This window comes from Ixodes scapularis, unplaced genomic scaffold (assembly GCF_016920785.2).
Source record: "Ixodes scapularis isolate PalLabHiFi unplaced genomic scaffold, ASM1692078v2 PGA_scaffold5__190_contigs__length_132052651, whole genome shotgun sequence".
Taxonomy (NCBI): Eukaryota; Metazoa; Arthropoda; class Arachnida; order Ixodida; family Ixodidae; genus Ixodes; species Ixodes scapularis.
In genome coordinates this window covers 28,681,652-28,705,217 of record NW_024609880.1, presented here as the reverse complement: position 1 = coordinate 28,705,217, position 23,566 = coordinate 28,681,652, and the positions used below count along the sequence as shown (strand labels likewise).

General features: G+C 44.2%; 1 protein-coding gene across 1 annotated transcript in view; it reads left to right on the top strand.

Annotated features, from left to right (window-relative positions):
* The window catches only part of LOC120841076, a 110,687-nt gene that overhangs the window by 10,725 nt on the left and 76,396 nt on the right, over positions 1 to 23,566 (top strand). Inside the window, exon 2 of the mRNA XM_040211902.1 lies at positions 15,815 to 15,983. Within this exon, the coding sequence (XP_040067836.1) occupies positions 15,815 to 15,983 (169 nt within the window). The remainder of the gene's footprint in view (positions 1 to 15,814; positions 15,984 to 23,566) is intronic.

Sequence of the window (23,566 nt, the reverse complement as noted above, 5' to 3'; positions counted from 1 at the left end):
GGAGTCACGTGACCTTGGGGCGTCACGTGACGTCGGGGGGTGACGTGACCTGGGGCCACGTGACGATGCCGATAACGTCATCAGTGACGTCACTGATGACGCCATCAGTGATGATGATGATGCGGATGCCGGTGACGTCATCAGTGACGTCACTGATGACGTCATCAGTGATGATGACGATGACGATGCGGATGCCGGTGACATCATCAGTGACGTCACTGATGACGTCATCAGTGGCGATGACGTCAACGGGAGGTCACGTGACCTCGGGGGTATCAACAGGTCACGTGACCCCGGGGGGGGGGGGTCACGTGACCTGGGTAACCATCGTGACCCTCGTGAGGGTAACCCTAGTAACCCTTGTGAGGGCAACTCTCGTGACCCTCGTGAGGGTAACTCTCGTGACCCTCGTAAGGGTAACCCTCGTGAAGGTAACCCTTTTGAGTGTAACTAACCCTCGTAACCCTCGTGAGGGTTACGAGGGTAAGTAACCCCCATGAGGGTAACCCTCGTGAAGGTAACCTTTTTGAGGGTAACTAACCCTCGTAACCCTCGTGAGGGTTACGAGGGTAAATAACACTCGTGGCCCTCGTGATCCTCGTGAGGGTAACCCTCATGAGATTAACCCTCGTAACCCTCGTAACCCTCACGAGGGTTACGAGGGTTGCGGTTACGCCGACGGCGACGCCGACAACGCTCAAGCCGGGAACGGGCGCCTAAGAGCTGCGCTCTAAAAAAACGTAGGCTTACACGACCGCGAACCCGCGTCCGCCGCGTGTGAAGCGGTCGTCTTTCCACTGAACTGCTGGGCAAACACTCTCCACAGTAACAACGCAGCCGGTCAACCGTAGGTTGGAAAGTTTGGTGCCGATTTTCCTCCAGTAAAAGCGCTCCCGGGTTCAAGTTGAAGCACCACGCATTGGCCACATTCACACACACTTCGTGCTTGACGTTTGCGCGAACGATGTCTTCATCCACGAGAAGGGAGCGACGGCTCGGCGACGTCTTCGTGCGAATCGGCTTGGGGTGGTCGGGCGTGTCGTACCAATTCTTGTGATCGGTCCAAACTTTCTCTTTCAAAGGGAGACAGAATGCGCCGGTACTGCGAACGGCAGTTCTGAAGTAGAGGTCCCACGCCCGTCGTCCGCTGCCATCGCCGTTCCCGCGAGTCCCACGATTCGCGAAACGACCCCAAGTTGAGAATTACGCAACGACCGCGATGAATGCTTTCCCTTCTCTGTGCAACTTTTTTTTTTTTCAGTCAACCTTTTTGCAGCTTTTTAGAAGCCTCAAAAATGGGTTTCGTATTTTTTTTTTTTTTTAAATATGGAGTGTATGCCTTCAACGACCATCAACTTTATTAAATTTGGCGGTTGTGTCTAAATGGTAAAAAACGGCCCGTGACCACAAAAGAAGAAAAAAAGAAAGGAAGTGAGCGCGACTGAAACCGGTCAGTTCTTGATTGGCGGTTTTCGGGTGCAGAGAAACCGAATTGTGAGCAGCAAATTTTGTTCTGGGTAGTTGGGCTCTCATATGTCACGTACAACTAAAAACCTAGGCGAGCATAAGTACCCTGTCAGTGTCCTTTCAAGGGAAGGAGCGAGGTTTGCATTTCTCCATTAAATAGGTTACCTTACATATTGCAGAAAACAAAGCTATAAGCTATATAGTTTATGTATATTCACCAAAATATCAACAAACTTAATGTGGTTCTGTAACCATGTGATAGTTTTTTATGTCTCTTTGGACATGTGTCGTTAATTTAGACAACACATCATTATATAAATTATAGAAGCTTTAGGAAATTATCATGTGTGACGCTAATCACTGGGCCAAATCTATAAAAATACAAATAACCTGCTCTTGACCCGCCTTACAACTTAGCATCTCTTTGTGTGTAAATAAAGCAATGTTGTACCAAGGCTGTCATGAGCTTGTTCAATTAAAAACGTGAAAAACATTAATCGATGCAGTCTTAAGCAATGCAAACGCATTTAAAACTGCCGATGAAGTGTAGTAGTTAAATACAGCAATACACAATTTAGTTTGTATTTTTAACCAATTTTTTATTTGTGACATTTCAGGAGTTCGTTTTTTTTTTCTAAATGAGCCGAATCTAACTCAAGGGAGACTAAGAAAATGCAAACGTTTGCTTAATCATATCCGTTTTGAGCCCTGCAATGTGGCAACCAGTACATTGGTGTGTATCGCAAAAAAAATATTTAAATACTGTAAATGACTTATTTTTCGCGGGCTCAATATTTTACGTTTTAGGTCAAAGGTGAAGTTTTTAAATAATTCGCGGGTTCTAATTTTCGCGACGCGGTGGGATCTCCATACAGATTCCAATGTGTTTACATTTTACCGTAATTGTTCGCGGGACCTATATTTCGCGAATTGTAGGCGATTCGCGAATTTCGCGAAAATTAAATCCTCGCGAAAATTAAGTCGTTTGCAGTAACTGATTGAAACTATGCACGCCCCATATACCTGTCGTTTTATAAAAAAAAAAATTGAAAGCCGTTTACAAATCACTGTAACGCCGAATTGGAGCGCAGCTCTTGAGGAGGAGGAGGGAAGGGTACTGAGGGGAGGGTAGACCCCTCCTCCTCCTCCTCCCCTCATTCTTTAATATGCTCCGGGGGGGGGTGTCACGTGACTTCGGGGAGGGGGGGTCACGTGACCTCGGGGAGGCGTGATCTAGGGGTCACGTGACCTTGGGGTCACGTGACCTGGGGTGGCCTTGGGGGTCACGTGGGGGTCACGTGACCTTGGGAGGGGTCACGTGACCTCGGGGGGTCACGTGACCTTGAAAAGCTGGCCACGTGACCTCGGGGTCACGTGACCTTGGAGGGGTCACGTGACCCCTCCAGGTCACGTGACCTTGGGGTGACCTTGGGAGGGGTCACGTGACCGCGGGGGGTCACGTGACCGCGGGGGACGGGCCACCTGACCTCGGGGTCACGTGACCTTGGAGGGGTCTCGTGACCTGAGGGTCACGTGACCTTCAGGGGGTCACGTGGGGGTCACCTTGGGGGTCACGTGACCTTGAGGTGACCTTAGGAGGGGTCACGTGACCTTGGGGGTCACGTGATCTCGAGAGGTCACGTAACCTTGGGGTGACCTTGGGGGTCCCGTGACCTTGGTTACGCCGACGGCGACGGCGACGCCGACGCCGCTCAAGCCGGAAACGGACCCCTAAGAGCTGCGCTCTAAAATGTTGTTTTGGTCTAGTTCATGCATTTGGCTCCTTTAGAAAAAATATTGAAGTCCTATACAACTCCCTGTAATGCTGAATTAAGCGCGCTCCAAACAGACTCGGAATACGGAATCCGGGAGCCGGAACCCGTACTGACGTAATCACTTCCGGCCCCCATTACGGATCCAAGTCTTCACAAATTGGTTTATTGGTTTAAAAGGCGCGCGGCCACGAGACTCCGTGGTCACGCGGCGCGCTTCCCTCCTCCGCCCTCCTTGCCACCCGCGTGAACGCCGGTGGCAACGAGGGCGGAGAAGGCAAGCGCGCCGCGCTGATTGGCCGCGGAGAAAATACGGAAACTTACGTCACAACACGGAAAGGAGAAAGTTGAAAGATGTTTCAACTCTTGACTACGGGTGCCCGAAATCGTAATTACGTTATTGCCCGTACGGAGGGAGCGCTGACGTCACTATGGGTTCCGGCACCCGTAATTGTATTGCGGGCCTGTTTGAACCGCTCTTTAGAACACAGCTCTTTTGAGGAGGAGGAGGGGAGGGAACGCAGGGAAGGTTACGGGGGGAACGCGCGGGTCACGAGTGAGACCCGCGCGTTGCATCACGGGATGTTTCTCATAATGCAACGCGTGGGAGCCTAGTGACGTCACTCGTGACGTCACGTGTGACGTCGTTACGGAGACATGCGCGGGACCCTCGTGACATTTCTGACGTCACACCGGACGTCACGTGTGATGTCAATATTGGAAACGTCCCATCATGCAACGCGTGGGTCACGAGTGAGACCCACGCGATGTATTATGGGACATTTCCCATGGTGCACCCCGCGGTGACGCCAAAACCACCCATAATGCACCGCGCGGTGCATTATGGGGCGTTTCGGCGTAGCCACGCGTTGCATTATGGGACGTTTCGTCATAACCGCGTGGTGCATTATAGGAAACGTCCAATAATGACGTCCCAGTGGTCACAAGACGTCACGAGGGTCCCTTTCGCGTTGCATTACGGGAAACGTCCCTTAATGCAACGCGCGGGTCATAAGTGAGACCTGCGCGTTGCGTTATGGTACGTTTCGGCGTAACCGCGCGGTGCATTATGTGACGTTTTGGCATAACCGCGCGTTGCATTGTGGGACGTTTAACATAATGCACCGCATGGTTACGCAACTGTGACAAAGACGTCGGCATACATTCACTGTTCACAGGGTTTGGTCAAGGCACTTTCTAAATTGCTAAAAATAACACACATAGTCCACATCTCGTTCACAACGAGACCTATTAAAATTGGCATAGGCATGTCAAAAAGTGAAGTTTTGATCACCTGGTTCCGTCTCTCTACATGAATCCGAAGCGATGCTATTTCTTCAGTTTCTTTTACTTCCTCGCTCATATAATGAACTTTTCGGAATAAGGGAGGTGCGTTCAGCTATAAATTGTTGCTGTTCAGTAGGTTGTCAATTTTAAACCCCTTGTCGTTCATGATTGAGTGGCCATCATTAAAAACCAACTTGAAAAAAGCCTTCTTTCCCGACATATTCTTTGTCAGATATGGACGCATTAAATAAATCAGACATTAAGGTCACGGTGCCCTCAGGGGAGATTCCAATCTTCCCTTCACATTTGTTGGTTAACTTGTAAGTTTAAAACGTTCCCAAATGTAGGGCAAGTGGGTTGGAGTCTTCGCACTTAACTTCAGTAGCGGCAAGTATGACCCGTGCTGGCGGCATGGCATCATTCACTGCCTCCTACGCAACCACAGTGGTAACTGACCAATGTGAGTGCAGATATAACTAACCCAAATTATAGATATTTTTGAAACTGTTGCAGTAGAGACTTTCAACCTATATGCGAGATCCTTTTCGAAAAGATCAAGCCAAAGGCGAACCAGAACCAGAAATAGCTCCTCTGCTGAAGACAAAATAGGAGGCCTGCCAGCACTTGTGGCATTGTTGCTATAGGTCCTAGACCACACTCTTACATTCTCCCCGTCTTCCCCAGGTGCAAAAAAGGTCCAAAGACTAGTTTAAAAGCCCAGTAGAAAACTGCAGATCTTCTGGGCTATCCTTGAAACACTCGATGGAAAATATTCTACTAGCGTTTGACTTAAACCTGTGTCATTTTTCCAGTGCAAGCTCAAGCTCCCTTCAAGCTATGTAGAGAGCTTGTTTAGTATGGGTCAACTTTGTTTCCCAAGCACCTAGCTGCTGCATTTGATAAAGCCCGGGTCACACTGGCAAAAAAGAAAAGGCTGATCGGTCGCCCGACTTTTTTATTGAAATTTAATTACGCGTGATATTTTATATTGAACTAATGTTAGAAGTTCGTACTTTCAACACGGTTTTTTTATGTTCTGAAAGTTAAACGAAATGAATTAATAAGAACGAATCGAACAGCTGGTTTTGGGCAGCGACCGAACGTATATAGTCCGAAGGTGCTGGTGAACTAAGCAAACAATACGTGTTTAAACTTTTTTATGTCTCTTACGACGCCTTTAAATACTAAAACCTCGTTCAACTGCTTTTGTTTTTTTAGAACTATGTCAGTTTTTAATGTGCCTTCAAATAAACCGGCGAAAACAAAATCAACTTTCTATTTACTCGCTTAGCAGTGCGGCACTCTCTGTAGGCGGCCGTAATATTTGTCGGCATCGTCAACATGCAACGGGAGATGAACGAACGCCGCGCTTGTGAACGTGTTTGAGGTGCCCTTGAACGACCTGACACTGACCGAACAGTGCAATAGAAAAAAAAGTGCATCCGTTCTTGAAGCGATCACAAGATCTCAATTGTGTACATTATATCGTCGTAAATAATTATAAATAGAGTTTGTAACAGTCACATAATTCAGCGCACGCTCCGACTTCAGCTTGGGATTTCTGCTTTTGCCATTCTTTCTCAACTTCAAAACTCAAAACTTTTGAAACAACACGAGTTCACTAAAAAATCCAAAACAACACGTCGCTCGCTTCCACCAATGGCATGATGACTCACAAATGACGTCACGCGAAATCCGTTTATACCCGAAGTGTCGCATTCTGGCACGACTATTACCGGGGATGTTTAAGTGATTTTCGCTCTCAACTTACTACCTGAGATGTGCCTGGGGACTAATTAACCATTCTTAAATAGATCTAAATTATATGAATATCAGATTTCATAAGCTCTAGAGTACGTAAGAGTAAGGAAACCATAAGAGTGTAAAAGCCTGCCAGCCGGTTTGGAAAGATCATACGTGATAGATTGCGATTAGTAAAACAAACAAAAAACTGACAAACCCAATCCAGAGCCTCAAACGCCAACTGTATTTTATTGCCCGTCAACAGGAGTCATTACACCTTTCTTCTCAACTCAACTTATGCCGCAACAAAGAATGGAAGAAAAAGGCGGGATTTCCAAATATTGCTCCCAGAAAATAGACAGAAAAGTAATTTCTTCTTTAAGATTGACGCCTTGCGAAGTCTTCAACCCCCAAGGTGTCAGCAGTCAACGCCGTTCACTGGGGAATAACCGAGCTCATGGCCATATAGTATATAGAAAATATCTGACTGCTTGTTCTCTTGCGCCCTTTCACTTGAATCCTCTTCATAAATCATTTAAGAGCCGGGTTTGTTTTTAATGCTATTTCTTTTTTCCCTGTGCAGCGTTTTGCGGCAGCTCCGCCATTCTGGGATGCGCTAAAAGGGAGCACAGCCTGGTCGGCAATTATTCTTTGTCCAGAGCAGGATTGCGAGATTTCGCACGACAGTTTGTGCGCGCCATTTTTCACTGGTTCATCTCGGGCTGAGAAAACGAGTAGAAAATTCATATTGAAAAGTAAGTGCTCCTTCGTTTTACTAAAAAAATAGCTGTGTAAACCTCAATTTAAAATGGTACCACTCTACATTTGAAGTCCAAAATACTTGAATCTTTCAATAATCAAACACACGTTGCATGTTTTCATTTTATGTACCCGGGAAATTGCGAGTCATATTTTTGTTTTGCACCTCAGTTACACTTTCGTAATTTGCTTTTTGGAACCCCTTGCCATATCAACAATATCCGTAATTAACCATCCTATACCTAGCTATTTTGACCACCACATATATACCGTAGCGCGAGGAGGTAATAAGAATCGTATATTGCCCGGACAGAAATACAACTGCGTCGTTCCCTACCCAGCCACGATTTCGGCCTAGAGCAAGCGGCCTTTCCTGCTCGGACTGCTCCACTGAGGGCTACGTCATAACGCAATTTTTCGACAGCCTCCGGGATAATGATCCTATTAGATAAGACACGAAAGCTTTTTAAAGAAGTATTGTGACCATTGTATGTTCTTTCTGCGAGGGCGAACGTGATCAAAAATAATCCAGCTGTACAATAACACCAAAACTACCTCCACTTACATGAAGAAATGCGAACTAATCGAGAAATATCCCAAAACCTGCTGCCTTCTTCCTGGTTAGTATAGTAATTAAAGAGGTAAACCATAATATTTAATTAGACTAGTTATCATGATGCATATCTCCCAACCCCTCGTTAGTACCCGCCGAGCCCGATAGACATTAAAGGGGGGGTGCAACGATTTCCGGAATCGGTCAAAGATATCTGAAAGTTGCCCTCTGACACTTCTAGAGTAAAGAACAGAAAACCGATTTCGCCTGCGTGTCCAAGTTGTTGCGTAAAAAAAAAAGATAAATATTGGCATTTCGGGCACCCCTCAACTCACTCCCAGCCTTCAGGGTCACACCTGGTCTCCCTCCTAGTGACGTCATTCGGAGTGCCGTGTAGGTTCCCGTGTGCTATCTCGGAGGACGCTACCTCTCCCTCTCTCTCTCTGCTGACATTAGCAGGCGTTATGCTGCAGCTTAGAGCCGAGCGAGGTCACGTTATCTTTTCGTCATAGTTCCTTCGGCTGCCACTTGGGGCTGCAGGTGGGGGAAAAAGCGCGACTTTTGCTTTGCGATTATGCAGCGGAATCGCGACATTTTTAATGAAGAAGGTGTTTTCTCTATCCTCCGGAACACGATAAACAACGTAAAAATGACGAGATGCAAAATCTTTTAATCATAAAATCGTTGCACCGCCCCTTTAAGTAAAGACGGTTTATATTCGGAATGTTTACAAAAAACTGAAAAACAATTCCAATCTGTACAAATTCACAACGAGCACCTATTTTCTACGTTTTCAATAAAAATTAATGATTTATGTGACAGTCGCAAACTTGCGAAGTTTCCGGGATGCGGTATGTTACAACCTTACTTTAAAATTGCAAATAGCTTGCATAGATTATTAAGATAACCTATAGCTTCACTTTGCCATGTCTTTAAGAATTCTTCCGAGATGTAAGATCAACCCCACAAATAATTAGACTCGTGCAAAGTGACATCATTTATTTTTTTTAACTCTTGTGAATATTTGAAACAATAACAACAAAAACATACTCAAACGCATTTTTTGAAGTCACTGGTGCTTGACTTTCATCTGTTAAACCACAACAATGATTATATTATATTTTTGTTTGTGCGCTGGATATTTATCAACCACAAATTAGATCACGCCATAAGTGTTGGAACATCTTCTTCAAGTTTTGGCGTGCCGTGTCAAATGCTTATGTAAAAAAAATCGTACATCTACAGTGGTGCGACATCAGTGCACCACTCTAAGATAAAAACAATTAAAAAACATGCAAGTGAACAAAAAGCAACAGAGGTTATCCTTATCAATCAATCAATCAATGTTTATTTTTTCTCTTGTGCTAACCAACAGCTCGAAAGCCTACTGGGTTAAGCACACACAATTGAAATACACCCAAAATACAGAGTAAACAAAAAAAAAACAGTTGTGAAAAAAAAACAAAAAAAACATGCAAGCACACAAACGTGTATATATGCAATTAAAAACACATGCATCAAAATGATCGTTCTCTAAAAGACAGGTTTGTACTAAAAATATCGACGTCAGTAAATTGCGTGTTTAAAACATGTTGGATACGCGAAACCGGTGATGCGTTTCGAATGAGGTCTGGGTAAAAGACTCTAGGATTTCTAGAGTTCGTTCTAAGTGGTATACGAAAGTGAACACAGGTGAGGAGAGTAGGGCTGTCTATTGCATTATGAATTAGCCTATGTAAAAACTGAACATCCCGAATGGACCTTCTTTTACCTAAGGTGCCCAATGTTAATTTTGCTAAAATCGAATTATATTCATAAAAACACTTTCTTCCAAAATATCGGTCGTAAATGATGCGCACAAATCGCTTTTGTACATGTTCTATACTTTCACTTGCTGTTATAGATATGCAGTTCCAGACTACAGATGCAAATTCTAGTTTCGAACGTACATGGGTACTATATAATTTCAAGAGACAGTGATGAGTGATAAATGGTCTAGTTAAGCGAGACATTATTCCTAGCGTGCGCAATGACTGGCTGATAATGGAGTTTACATGAGAAAGGAAAAAAAGATGGTCGTCCACAAGAACACCTAGGTCTCGTATCTGCGTGGTCCGACAGATCGTTTCATTTTCCAGAACATATGCATAGGATAAATTGTGACGCTTTCTTGACAGCGACATGACTTGTTTTGCGCGGATTTAAGAAAAGATAGTTAGAACTGCACCATTCTACCACTGAACGAAGATCGTCCTGCAGCAAAGTACAGTCAGTGACTGAGGTGACCTCCCGAAACAACTTCACGTCATCTGCGAACATAAGTAATTGAGAGTGTTTTACGGACGACACCAAATCATTTATAAAAATAAGAAACAACAAAGGTCCAAGGTTTGAGCCTTGGGGCACTCCTGATATAGAAATGAATGGACGAGACAAGAAGCCAGATACCCTTACACAGTTCTGCCTTTTATGAAGATAACTCCTAAACGAGGTATTGTACTCAGGACTCAGGCCATAGTCCCTAAGTTTCAGCAATAAAAGCTCATGATTGACCTTATCGAAGGCTTTGGACATATCCAGATATATTGCGTCTACTTGGCCCCGAGACTGAATAATTGGACAAGCAAAATTTAAAAATGTGCACAGATTTGTCTCGACGGATCTGCCTTTGACGAAACCGTGCTGTACAAGAACAAACTTTCTTTTAAAATAATTATACAAACGATTGTACACCAGCTTCTCAAAAACCTTTGAAAATGCATTGAGAAGGGAAACAGGACGATAGTTACTAACATCACAAGAATTACCTGACTTGAAAATCGGGACTACTATTGAATATTTCCATTTTTCTGGAAAGACACCACTCTGTGTAGACAAGTTAAACACTTTTTCAAGAACAGGAGCAAAACATTCGGCACATCCTTTTAGAACGAAGTTGGGAATACCATCTGAACCTGTGGACAGTTTAGAATTCAGCTTTCCAATAGCTAAAAGCACTTCGTGAACAGTACATCTAGTAAAAGGTAAATAGTCATCAAGAGTAGTATTACATGCCATGGGTAAAGGGGTGTTGACATTGGAAAAGCATGAACTGAAATGATGCGAAAACAACTCACAAACAGATTTTGGGGACATTTCAATAACTGACCCGTTGCTCAGCGTTATATCGTTAAAGTTCTTCGTGGTATGCTTTTTCACATAGCGCCAGAATTCTTCTGGTCGCTTGTTCAGGTTACGCTCCATCTGCCTGCGGTAGTGATATTGGTCGTTAGCAAGAAGCTTTTTTGCTAATTCACGACAGATGCTAAATTTTTCATACCATAAGCCGAGCCTCGTTTTTTTATATAATCTGTGGTAACGTAATTTTAATCTCAAGTAATATCGCAAATCTTTGGAAAACCACTTAGGGTACTTCTCTGGGCGGTTGGTGCGCTGGGGAACAAACAAGTTCATGGCATCATTGACTACCGCTGTGAAACTATCCACCATCGAATCTACGTCAGAGCATTGTAAGACATCAGTCCAATCATATTGTTCAAAATATTTGTATAAACTAAAGTAATCGCCAGCGCTGTACGCGTATCGTAGTGCACCAGACGAAACTCTTGACCTTAGAAACATAGAAAACGAAACCGTAAGGGGAGGATGATAAGCATCAGGGGTGACCAGCGGATCGTCTACACGAGCCACTTTCGAAGTAGGAATGTTAGATAAAACCAGATCAAGAATGTTACCGGAACAGTTCACGAACAGGTTGTGTTGTGTAAAATCATTAAAATCTATGAAGTTAAACAAACAAGACGCTTTTTGACGTGTGCAGGAGCTTTCACTGTTAATACGACCATTAATCCAGTCAACTTTCGGTAGATTAAAATCCCCGTATAGTTGCACGCGATATTTAGTGACGTCTATTTCATTTTCAAGAAAATTAAAGTGGCTTACAAAGAGAGCCGCATCTGAAGCGGGAGGGAAATAATATGCTCCAATTAGAAAGTTGAACCCGTCACCAGACGGTATCTCGACCCAGACGGATTCTTGATAGGTTTCCAAATCATTTCGCCTATGTGCATTCAGTGATTGTTTGCAAGCTATCAATACACCACCTCCATATTTTATCCCGGAAGTATAATCACGATCTCTACGAAACACAGTAAAGGCAGGTGTAAAATATTCACTATTCGCAATGCCGTCATGAAGCCATGTTTCTGACAATATGACAATATCGTAATCGGTACCTAGCAGATTGGACATAAATTCATCCAATTTTGTTCTAAGGCCGCGGACATTTTGATAGTAAACGTTAAGATTTTGAGCCATGAGTACCTTGGGTTAAACTTTCCGCTGCAACCACGTAATGCCGGGAATTAGGTAACCTCCCCAAAAAAGGGCGAAAAAGAGAGCCATCTGGCCAGACGTCTGAGTTATTTAACACTTGCAACGACTCCTCGTCAACGGCAAGATGGAACGAGTTATACGTGGGGTATTTTGTTTTAAGTTGCGTGTAAATCACTGGCTTGTCCCCGATAACAGTTGATGCTATAAATTCGACGTCAGTGACGCTAGTGGATGGGTCCAGACGGGACACAAACAAGCCTTTGGAAGGTGGTGGGCGAGGCACCGCTTTGACGGTGCAATTCTTGGCTTGACCAAATGAGGCCTGAGGCCTTGGACGGCGCTCCTGGTTAGCTCGCGGGAAACCCGCGTTGTGGGCCATGCTGGTAGACTCACCGTTGCCTGGAGGTGCCGACGAGAACGGTGCCCTCTGAGCTCCGACATTCCCAGGATTATCGCGGGATAGTCCCCAAGGTGGGGCTAGGGGCCGGGGAGCCAACGCCACAGACGCATAGGATGGTTTCGCCGGCGGCGAGCCGGCGGGTGCCGCGTCCTCGGGGGAAACCGCGATTGCTTGTTGCGCAGCTGTCTGGCTCACAACCGCTTGGCGAAGTTGAGCGACTTCCACCCGAAGCGCACTGTTGTCCGCACGTAGAAGCTTGATCTCGGCCGTCAAAATATCCAGCCGAGACGTTAGCCTCAGCAGCAGGCCATAAACTTCTGACGAAACTGCAGCCTGTGAAGTGTCAGCGCTGTCCCCTCCGTTGATGCTGAATCCCGTCTCGCCATCGGTGGGCGTCGCTCCGCTGTCATCAGCATTTTCGCTGATAAGCCTTGTCGACGAAGGATCGCGGCGCCTTGAACAATCGCTGCATTTGTAGCTGCTTTTTCCGGATTGCATGAAGACATCGTATTCCTCGGCCAGCACATTGAGGCACTTACAGTGGAAGCGGCGAGAGCATGATGAGCAGCGCAAATATTGCTGTCTGCCGTAAAACGGGGCGGAGCAGCAACTGCACTGATTCGTACTCGGCGCCATTCGCGCGTCGAATGGCGCCGAGTTATGTAAAGCCTTCTCGAAGAATTCACGTTTGGTATTAAGAAGAGGTTGCGTCCATTGAACATTATCGAAAAATTCATTGGTTAATTTGTTTAATGTTGAGGTTGATGCAGTTAGTAAAGTATTGCGCAATTATAAACATAACGTTAGACATGTCGGGATTACAATCGGTTTGGTTCTCAGAGCTCTAGTGATGCAAGTGCAGGACGTTTTAAAGAAGCCGAGGTAGGGCTTGACTTGACCTTCTTTGTCCTGACTCTGGGTGTATTGGCCCCAATTCGCCAGACAAGGGCTAAAGTTAGGCTTTTACTTTGGCTGTGACCTGCATTATGGGCCTAAATCACCAAACAAGTGCCAGAGTTAGGCTCCACTTGAGGTTTTTAGGTTGTCAAGCGGCAACGTTTGGACTCCATTGCCAGACTAGTGTCACATTTAGGCTTCACAGCTGCTTCTTCGGCTTCTACATGACATTTTGGGCTCAAGTGTGACACTTTTAAAATCATATGACGAGCCAGAGAAAATCCATAAAAACGCAAAAGAAAGTACTTTGGTACAAACCAAGTATTTGCAGCAAAGCCGTATTAGGATCAAGTTAGGTATTTAGCATTTCTAAGCTTGTGCGAAGTCAGGCATTTTTCTAAAGCATGCTACGCGGGCAGAAGTCTCTCTAAAAAATGAATTATTGATGTCAAGTTTCAGAGCGACAAAAAGAATACTCCCGCAGCAAACCCGTTATGGTTAAACTTTAGAACATGTAATCGATCAAAAAATGTGTCCTGGGGGAAGTCATTATTGGGTTTAATTATATCTAGATTCTGCCTGTTTTTCTACTGTTTCTTTTTTATTTCAAAGATACATCCAAAACCCGTGGCCGCCTGACGGGGCCCATAACCAATAGGTCTGATATAGTACAACTCGTATATATAGATTGACTTAAACAGCGCAGTCAAGTTAAGGAAAGAAAATACAATAGGAAGGAAAGAGCTCTGACTCACAACTGAGGCTTTAATTAAGAGGTAGTAAAAAAGAAGAAAAATTTCAAGTGCGGTAATATTAATAAGGTAAGAAAGGGAGAGGAAGTAAGTGACAAAAATTAACCTCTCTGTAAGAGCCATATTAAAGGAATGACAATTTACGTTATTAACCAAACCCAAGTGAATATATCTACGTACAATTATACACATGTGAACTGCGAAGTTGACGGTCACCCAAAGGGTACAGGCAGTCAGAAGCAGGAAAAAAGAACGACAAAGTTGGAGGTGACCCAAAGTGCTTTCGCAAGAAGGAGAAAAGAAGAAATATAACAATAATTTAGGAACTAAAATTCAAAAATTCGACCTCCTTCTCCGTCAGAGCAATTGAAGGCGTACTTATAAAGTCCAAGCCCTTATTCGCAATCAAGGCTAGAAGGGCAAGCTCATAGCGTTGGCAGCTGCCCTTAATGCACCAGAGCTTGTGCCGCCGAGATGTGCACTGGAGCATGGAGCTCGCGTTGTAGCCTTTACTGCGGTACATCATAAGGTGAAACGGAGTATAGTCTTTTGTTCCTTAAAATGTTTAAGCACCTTTGTCTCAGCAAACACTGGTGCGCACCCTTTTTTACTACTTCTTCATTAAAACCTCAGTTGTGAGTCAGCGCTCTTTCCTTTCTGTTGTCTCTTCCTCCCTTACCTTGTTTGCGCTGTTTAAGTCAATATGTCTCACGATCTCGCCCAGCAAGCCATTTCGATACGTATATACAGCACTATTTAAATGACAATAATGAACGAGACAAGAAACATTCAGCATCGAGGTATGCAAATATGCAAGGAACAAAATAGTACAGGATGAAACTCAATTAAAACATGCCATAAAATTCCCCAATCGTCGAAAATTAAGAAACACATGTCAAAACTTAGTCATGATCACTATTATAAGGCGGAAGCCAAATGCCTAAATAGTGCATCGAAAATAATAAAAAATATATTATTTCTTATAGACATTTGAAAATAAACACCCTACAGAACTAAAAAATAATAATAATTTGCAATTTATTTTAAAATAATAGGTTCCATAAAACTACTTGCACATAAACGCAACAGTCAAAAATTTTGAAAAAGAAATAAAAATAAAGCGAAAGGAGGCTTTCTTTTCCAAATCATAAAACTTCAGAGTAGTTTCGTAAATAATGACGCCATATATATAAAACAAAAATATTGCATGTCGTAACACAATGTTAAATTAGCAGAATACTATGAAGTGCGTTCGATATGGCGCGTGGTGCTACAGCGAAAAAACAATGGCCGCACAATGCAATATGATAAAAGTCTATATCTTTATGGTACATTTCGGAAGCTTTTGATATATAGACGTATTATAGTGGTATGTACACATATCAAGCTCATGTCTTTGCACTGCATTGTTAAAGCCTATTAGATAAGGACACATGTTATTATTGCGACTGGCTCAGAATGTTCTATGCTCTCAAGTTTATTATTGTTTCTTAAAACGTGTCGCTACTGCATAATATAGCCTCGCGATGGACTTTTTAAAGTTTTAAGAATTTTGAACTTTACCATAATGAACTGTGCTTTTCGAGAAAAATATCACTTAAGCAAGACACTTCCTTGGGGACAAATTTAGAGTGTAGTATTTGGTCAAAATTTGTTTAAAATCAATATTTTAGATAACTTAAATCAATTTTTACAACGAGAACCTTGTACCTCTTTGCTGAAGAAGTTATTGGAGCATCTGGAGTGTGAGTTATCTATTTCTAATGCTGGTCTCTACAAATTGAGAGTATTGAGAGTATAACAAAACCCGAGCAACAATCTAAGATTTTTTTCTACTTATGTGGTACAGATATGAGACGCTGGCACAGTCAAGCCTCGCTGTGAAAACAAGAATAATGCCCCTGCGTCTGCAGTGCGTAGCCTGTCCAATTCTGTTGAGTTGCCTTGGTTTCTATCTGGCCAACGCGGCAGCTGCAGCAAGGGACCAGGAGGAAGGAACTCCGGTAGATGTATTAAAGGTAGTTCACCCTTGGATTTATGTTCATCCTAGAAGAATATTTTGATAAGGTCAACTGTGTACGGAACTGCTAGACGTATGGCTTTATTCGTCATTCCATAAAAATAAAAACTGATTCAGTAGTTACCACAACGTATACTGAAATAGTTTGAAATTCTTATAATAGTTTAGATGAACACTAAATATACAATATATATTCCCCGTATATAGAAAGAAACATGTTTATTATCCAGATAAATCAAATTTAAAGGTCACACTCCTGTTTAATTACTAAGGATAGAACATTGTATTAATAACTCTAGAAATGATTCATTATTGACAAAAAACCAATTGACTAACAAGCTACTTCCGGGTTTTCTATTAGGGAACTTGTTAACTTGTCAAGGTTCTGCATATTTAAGAATGTGCTTTGTAAATAAAAAGAAGAGGAAGTCATCTCAAGAGTGCGTGGCATAGCAATAAGTTAACAATACGTGTTCAGGATAATCATGAGCTATGCGATGTGTATTACTGAAATTAAAACAATAAAATATTTTCTGCTTGCGAACGATGAAATCAATTTCTAAAATATGTACTTGTTTGTTGTCAAAAGACGTAAGTGGAATGGAATATTAAATTCTGCTTACTATATGAAGTTAAGTTATTCGTGAGTGAACCTTAGAGCCGTGTGTATAAAAACTCGAGATGTAACTAAAGCGTGGGCTAATGCCACTGATACGCGAACACACGGTCATATCGGCGATAATTCCAGTCTTCTGTTCACAACCTACAACACTGCAGCCATCACGATGTTGCTGCTATGTTGCTGACACGAAGCAATACAGAACCACGTTGAACGCCGGTTGCACTCGGCATCGGAAAACAGAACCGAACTCAGCACGGAAGGCACCCAGGCAGCCGGCAGTCTTGGACGCAGTTCCTGCGATTACCATAACGTCGAAAACGTCGACATGTTCCGCGTGGTTTTGCTACTGTAGTTTCGTGCCGCGTGAGTTTCGCAATCCGGAGACGGCCATCTTAACAAAGAGCCCTATATAGCTCCTTCGGAGCGGAATAGCGCAATCGAGAACGCCATCTCTCGGCGACTAGCGGCGAACGCCCGAGGGTTCCAACTCCGGTCACAAATGCATGGGGATCGTGAGGAAATCGCAGTTTCTTGAATATTTTAGGGATATACGGAACGACAATAGTTTTTGACATAATACAGCAACAGTTTACAATAATTTGCGCTAAGTTGTGTGCCATGTAATAACGTAATTTGTTTTGCAAAATGCTTGAGCGGCATTATGCAGCAGACGACGCGGCGACGTCACACCGTTCACGTGACCCGCTCCGGCCAATCCATAAACTCCATCTCCGCTGTGCAAAACAATCGTCTGCTTCAAACGCCAATGCCTTGGAAATTGCCGTCTCACAATTTTCACAGGCATCCAATATTATTAAAACTTTGATAAAGTGTTTAGGGCTTCACCAACTTCACGCCAGACAAGTTTCGAAAAGTGTGAACTCGGCGTTTATTTGTTATTCAGCCGTGTTGAGTCGATCTCCATGTATTCTCCCATAGAGCGGACCGCCTCTCGGAACCCTGGGATATTACGTGACTCGCGCCGAGCTGCTGCGTCCGCCATGTTGTCGGCGAAACACGCGGATAAGGATTGCGATACTCTGCTCTGTAGGAGCCATATAGTGGTCTAATCTTAACCAGTGTACGTGGCGTTGCTGGCACTGCTCCGAAACTTCGCTGTTTATAGCGGCTACGTTTGCTCGTTTGATAAAAATAGTGATAAAAACGTCAATGCAACCGAAATGTTCTGCACGTTTAGACTAGAAGACGGAATTTCAGGCAGCCTTCGCTGCTGCTGAAGCTCAATCAACTCAAAAGCTATTTATTAAACAACGTGCGCGACCTGCTCGAAAAATGAAACCGAAAGAAGATGAGTAGGGAGGGCCGAAAGGCTTTCTCCCGTCTGCCTGGAGAAGAAGAATAACGCTTCGTTCCTCCCCTTTTCTCGTGTCCGCTTGGGGGCGCGTCAGTAGAAGGGAGGAAGACGCGCCGTTGCTACTTGTTTCCTCCATTTTTTCTTAGAGTGTGGGAGCTTAATTCTTCTGAAACTAGCTCTTCAGGTAACTTATTCCAGTTAAGTATAGAGCATGGGGAAAAATTAATAGTGAAATATGTTAGTTCTATTTGCAAAGGGTCTAAGTTTCGGTGTGATCAAGTCGCTGAGATAAAGTGAGGCGGAACTAAATACTTTGTTCGGTCGATTCCACAATGAGTGTGATATTGTTACGAATGAGAAATGATGAGGCGGCTATTACCTGAAGAAACTAAACGTTTAGTGGGGCGAACTCGGGCCCAAAACAACATAAAAGAAGGGTAGAGTCGCAATCATCGAAGTTGGCGAAACAGCAGGACCGAGCACTGGGTCGAGACTGGCCTTGGACCGCCACACGTAGAACAATTTCTACGCGGGGGGGGGGGGGGGGGGGGGGGTATCCGGAACCTCCCACGTGGAACGTTTGGCGCGTAGAGCATTCTTACCTCAATCAGACGACAAGTTTCTCGAACTTACGAGAACGCTAAATTTAAAGTATGTATAAAAAAAGCAGCAGTTCCCAGGAATAAAACCTGGGGCCGATGCGCGAAAGCCAACCACGGGAAGCATTCGGCCACGTACACTCTCGCTAGGCGACGCGCTTCGAAGTACTCCCCTCTTTTAAGAAGAGCATCGCCGCGATGCAACACGAAACATATAAAAGCAAGAAAAAAAAACGAAAGACGTTTACAATCCCCTGTAATGCCGAATTAGAGCGCAGCTCTTGAGTAGGAGGAGGGAAGGTACGGGGACGAGCGTATGCCCCTCCTCCTCTCTTGCGCGCCTCCCGTCTAGAGGAAAATTTTCCGCCAAATTTAGAGGAGAGTTAGCGGAAAGCATTTTACGCTAAATTTGGCGGAAAGTTTTCCCGCTAAGTTTAGCGGGAAAATTTTATGCTAAATTTAGCGGCTAAGTTTTCCCGTTAAATTTAGCGGGGAAATTTTTTCGTTATTTTCGGCGGCGAATTTTTTTCCGTTTACTGAAGGCGTCGCGTGATATGTGCATGGAATTAGAGGAGTCGAACTAAACGGTTCAGCAACTCCAGGAGTGATAATCGGCCCGGTGTTTTTATTCCCAGGAGCTGAAAGGAATAGTATTATCGAAAACTAATTCCTGGAAATAGAGTTGGGATGGAATGTGTGTGATCATCCCACAACACTGGTAGCTGCTAAAACCACTGACGCATAATTGCCTTCCTCGCCTGCCACCCGAACACAAATAAATAGTAACATACAGACTACCAAAACCTCGCAAGGCGATTGCCTAATCGGTCTCCGTCGCAGTGGCAATCGCCATTTTGGGCCCCCTCGAAGCTTCGAGGGGGTTGTTCCAATCTAGTCGCATCAAAATTCCCATTCAACATCTTCGCCCAAAGCGTTTCTCGCCAATACAAGCGTCTTTGGCACTGTGATGCAATCAACTTATCAATCATGCCAATCTCCACAGATCTCTTACAATTGTGTCTTCTTGCGTATTTAAAGACAAGAAAATTATTTTTAATGCCTCCAAGCGCCGGCACCGGATGTAGTGGTGATACGACAACGTACGCTTGCTTCGCTTATTTTCGGACAGCAAAATTTCGGTATAGAAAAAACGTATTTATAAAGCTACCCGCGACCAGCGAATTTAGATCGGCTCACCAAGAATGGAGATGTCAAGTAGAAATTGCTTATTTCATGAGCGAAAATGGTGACCTTACAGGGAGCTTGGTGCTACTTTTTTACGATCCAGTCACTTTAGTCGCTGCCACCGCCATTGGGCCCACCATGACCGCCGGCGAGGCGTCGCTCAACTCGTTCCGATTTTTTGTCGTGGTTCATCGACGGTTTGTCCGTCCGCCGAAAGTCGTGTTGTATCTGGTTCCGCTTTGGTTCACAGACCCCGGTAAAAAAAAAAAAAAAAAAAGAAATTGGAGGCATATCCACAATGTATTTTTTTTTTTTTTAATCCATCGAAACTTGGAATTTCAGCGCAATACAGCTATACCCTTTATAACGAGAGGTAGCTCGCTCCACCTTGCCTAAAAACAGTAAAAACCTGATTTCCCCGTTCCCCCTTCCAAGCCAATGCGTTTTTACAACAATCACCTGGCCATGAAGGTGATAGACAAGCAGACCTTGTCTGTACACTACCCAGTGCATGCTGCAAGACTTACCTTTCGGCAAAAGTTCAAACCATAGAGTTGTAGTGTACGCTAGAGGTCCAACTAGCGCTAGTGTGCTTTTTCGAATTGAAGCAGAGCCTGAAAGTGACTTGTGATATTTCATTTTTTATGAGGAAGGTGAGTGCATTTTCTCCCTGCACTTGATTATAAGAGCAAATATCCCAAATAATTTTTACGTAATAGATAGCTTGGGTCTTTTCAAAATCATTATGCGAAAACACTGGCCAGTTGCTGCGTTTTTCTTTCAAATTTCTGACATTAAAACCGGTGCTAAGATGGCTTCGTAGATGTATTTATGTACAGTCCGCCACTGTTAGTGCCAAGACTGCATCGGCGATTTTCTGCAGGGAGGTTTACGAGCCAAAGCAATGAAGAGCACCTCGAAAATAAAGAGATGTGAGGCAGTACGCTCAAACAGATGGGTCAGTCCCTACTTGTGAACGTAGACGATCAAAATAAAGACAAGTAATAAGTGCCATTTACAATAAATAACATTTAATTTATTCATTTTGCTGTTCATGTATGGGCAAAAAGGGAAACTTGTTTAAGCTTCCAAGACTCATATCTAAATGCTCGCAAAAATTTAATTTGAGGAACAGCCAGGAAACTCTGATTGCCCGATAAATTCAAGAGAATATAAAAAGGGAAATATCTTTTATGGTGCCCCTACTTTTAATGTTTTACGCGTTATAACTAGGGGTGTGCGAATACTGGAAGTTTCGAATACGAATCGGATACGAATAAGGCAAAAAACTGACTTCGAATATCGAAGTGAACGTCGAATATCTGTCCAGTAATAAAAAATGAACAACAAGGGGTAACAGCAGCTTTTATTACCCTTTTAAAATAAATTAATGAAACTGCATTTTACTGGGCTGCAGCAGCGAGACATACTCAAGTAATGCACTCATTACAAATTATCAGGTAGGAAAATTAACCACTCAACATGTTCAGAAAGTGAGCGCTCCCTATGCGCCGTGACAACATTTCCGCCAGTAGAAAATACCCTTTCACTCGGAACTGATGTAGCCGAGATGGTTAAGTACTTCTGAGCGAGTTTGTTTAAAAGCGTATACTTGCCGCGGCCAATGCATTGCCATCACTCGAAAGGATCCTTTACCCTGTCCAGAAGAGGCTTTTTGGACTTAATCTGTAACTTCCCTTTCTGGGGCAGATGCCAACTGAGTTCTCTCTTTGTTCATTACTAGATGGTCAAAAGCGTTCCATACACTGGATGCCACCAGTGAACACGAAGACGACACTGCAAGGCAGTGTCCCTACTTGGTTCCACGTCAGCTGTCTGGACCTTCCTTGTCACAAGGTATTTTAGCCAGATCATATGGCCAGACGCCTGATGAACTATGGCTTTGAAACGATGCTCAATAAACATGGCCAGGCTGGCCACTTCATCAAAGTCAAACTCCGCAAAGCGAGTCTTGATACACCTTTTTTTAGATTGTCAGCAAACCCCTAGTTAGTTCTGCAACCATAAGAAATGCAGCATTCCAAAAATATTTGGAATTGGACATGACAATGAGGGGTACGTTTCAGCAATCGTGATCACAGTTGCATCAAACAAGAGCTTAAGTGCCTCTACAAACTCCACTGCACCTCTCCAGTCGGCAGATTCAAAGCCATCTATGGCAGTGTCTGAAGGGCAAGCTCAAAAGTGATTACTTCTTTGAGTTCGAGGAGCCTTGACAGCATGATGTACTGACTATTCCATCTTGTGTCAACATCCTGGGCAACATGGAAGACGTCTGTCTCCACTGCGTCTGCAGATCGTCCAGTCGTTTCTGCGTCCTAAAATCGATCTCGCCTTGTTGCGCAGTTTGTTGATCGGCGGTGTACACGTCCACGCATCGCTGATCACCAACTGCACCACGTGCACGAAACAACCTCGCTTGAACCATGGGAGCCACTTGGCAGCCGCTCGGATATTGCGGCCGTTTTCCGTCACAATGTACTTCACGCAGTCGGTTCGTATCTCCCTGGGCCAGAGGGCGCATAGCTGTTTCAATGAAGCAGCAATGTTCACTGCCATGCGGCTCTCCGGCATATGTCGCGTGTTCAAAGTGAACCTTTTTATCTCAAATTTCACGGTAAGAAAATGACACGTAAGGCTTAAAAAAACCATCATTGGCACGCGATGTGCAGATATCGCTCGGAAAAGAGAGAGTGCTTGTTCCGGTCATCAAGTGTCTTTCGCAGCTCAAACCGTACCTTTGCGCTTGTGTCGTCGTACAGGCGCGGGTCGAGCACGCGCGACAGATTTGTTGGAGTTTGCATACTGTAGCCAAGTACCGCTTCTTTCATGAGTGTCTTGAACTCCCGGTCTTCAGCAAAGCTGTAAAGCTGGAGATCTAAGGCGACCATCTCTGCCACTTTCTGAGAAGGTGCGTTTTCTTTCTTCTGTGAAGGGAGCTGCTTTCTCTGTTGAAATATATCATCTTGGGACACAGCGCGAACAACAGACGTGGACGAAGAAGAAACACACGGGACGAGCGCTGACTATCAACTGAAATATTTTAATAGGAAAACAGATGAAAACGACCATTCATCTTTTGCAGTTCACCCCCCGTTTGCGTATTACGAGACACTTTCATAGCAGCGTGATGGCACGTGTTGCTATCCCAAATTCAAAAACGCCACCTCACTGTCCATCAGTGCCAAAGACGGTTGGCTGACACACGAGGTTCCCGCCCTTTTTATTTGGTACGCTTCTACTATTTCTCTAGACACTTGGTCCCTGTGCTTGAACAAAACTTTAGTGTCACTGAATCTCGGCTCACAGTTACAATCGCGACAATGCATTGCAAGATGAGAGTATGCACACCCCTTCAACGAACTATGGTGCTCTCTTAAACAAATGTTCAAACAGCGCCCCGTTTGGCCAATATACACCCGCCCACGTGAAAAAGGTAACCGATACACTGCTCCAACGGTCATGATACGAACTGTGTGCCATGCTTTACAGTGCAACCATAACTACTCGGATTTTTCCGCTTACTAACACGCCTTTCTATGGCGGGGCAAATCTGGCTCAGCTTATTTTTGGCCGAAAAAAGGACACTCACACCGTATCTTGCTGCGATCCCCTTCCACCCCTGCGAAACGCGGTGTACGTAAGGAATGGAAGCCATTTTCTTTTTGTTATTCCCTTCCCGCTCAGCACAGTTTGTTGCTGCATTGTCCCTGAAACTCTTCTTTACTTTTTCGCAGGCTGCGGTAATCACCAGATCTGGAAAACCTGCTTCTCGGAGCCTTGCTATTTGGTCTAAAACGCTTTTCTTCGTCCATGTCTGTTGTTCGTGCTGTGTCCCA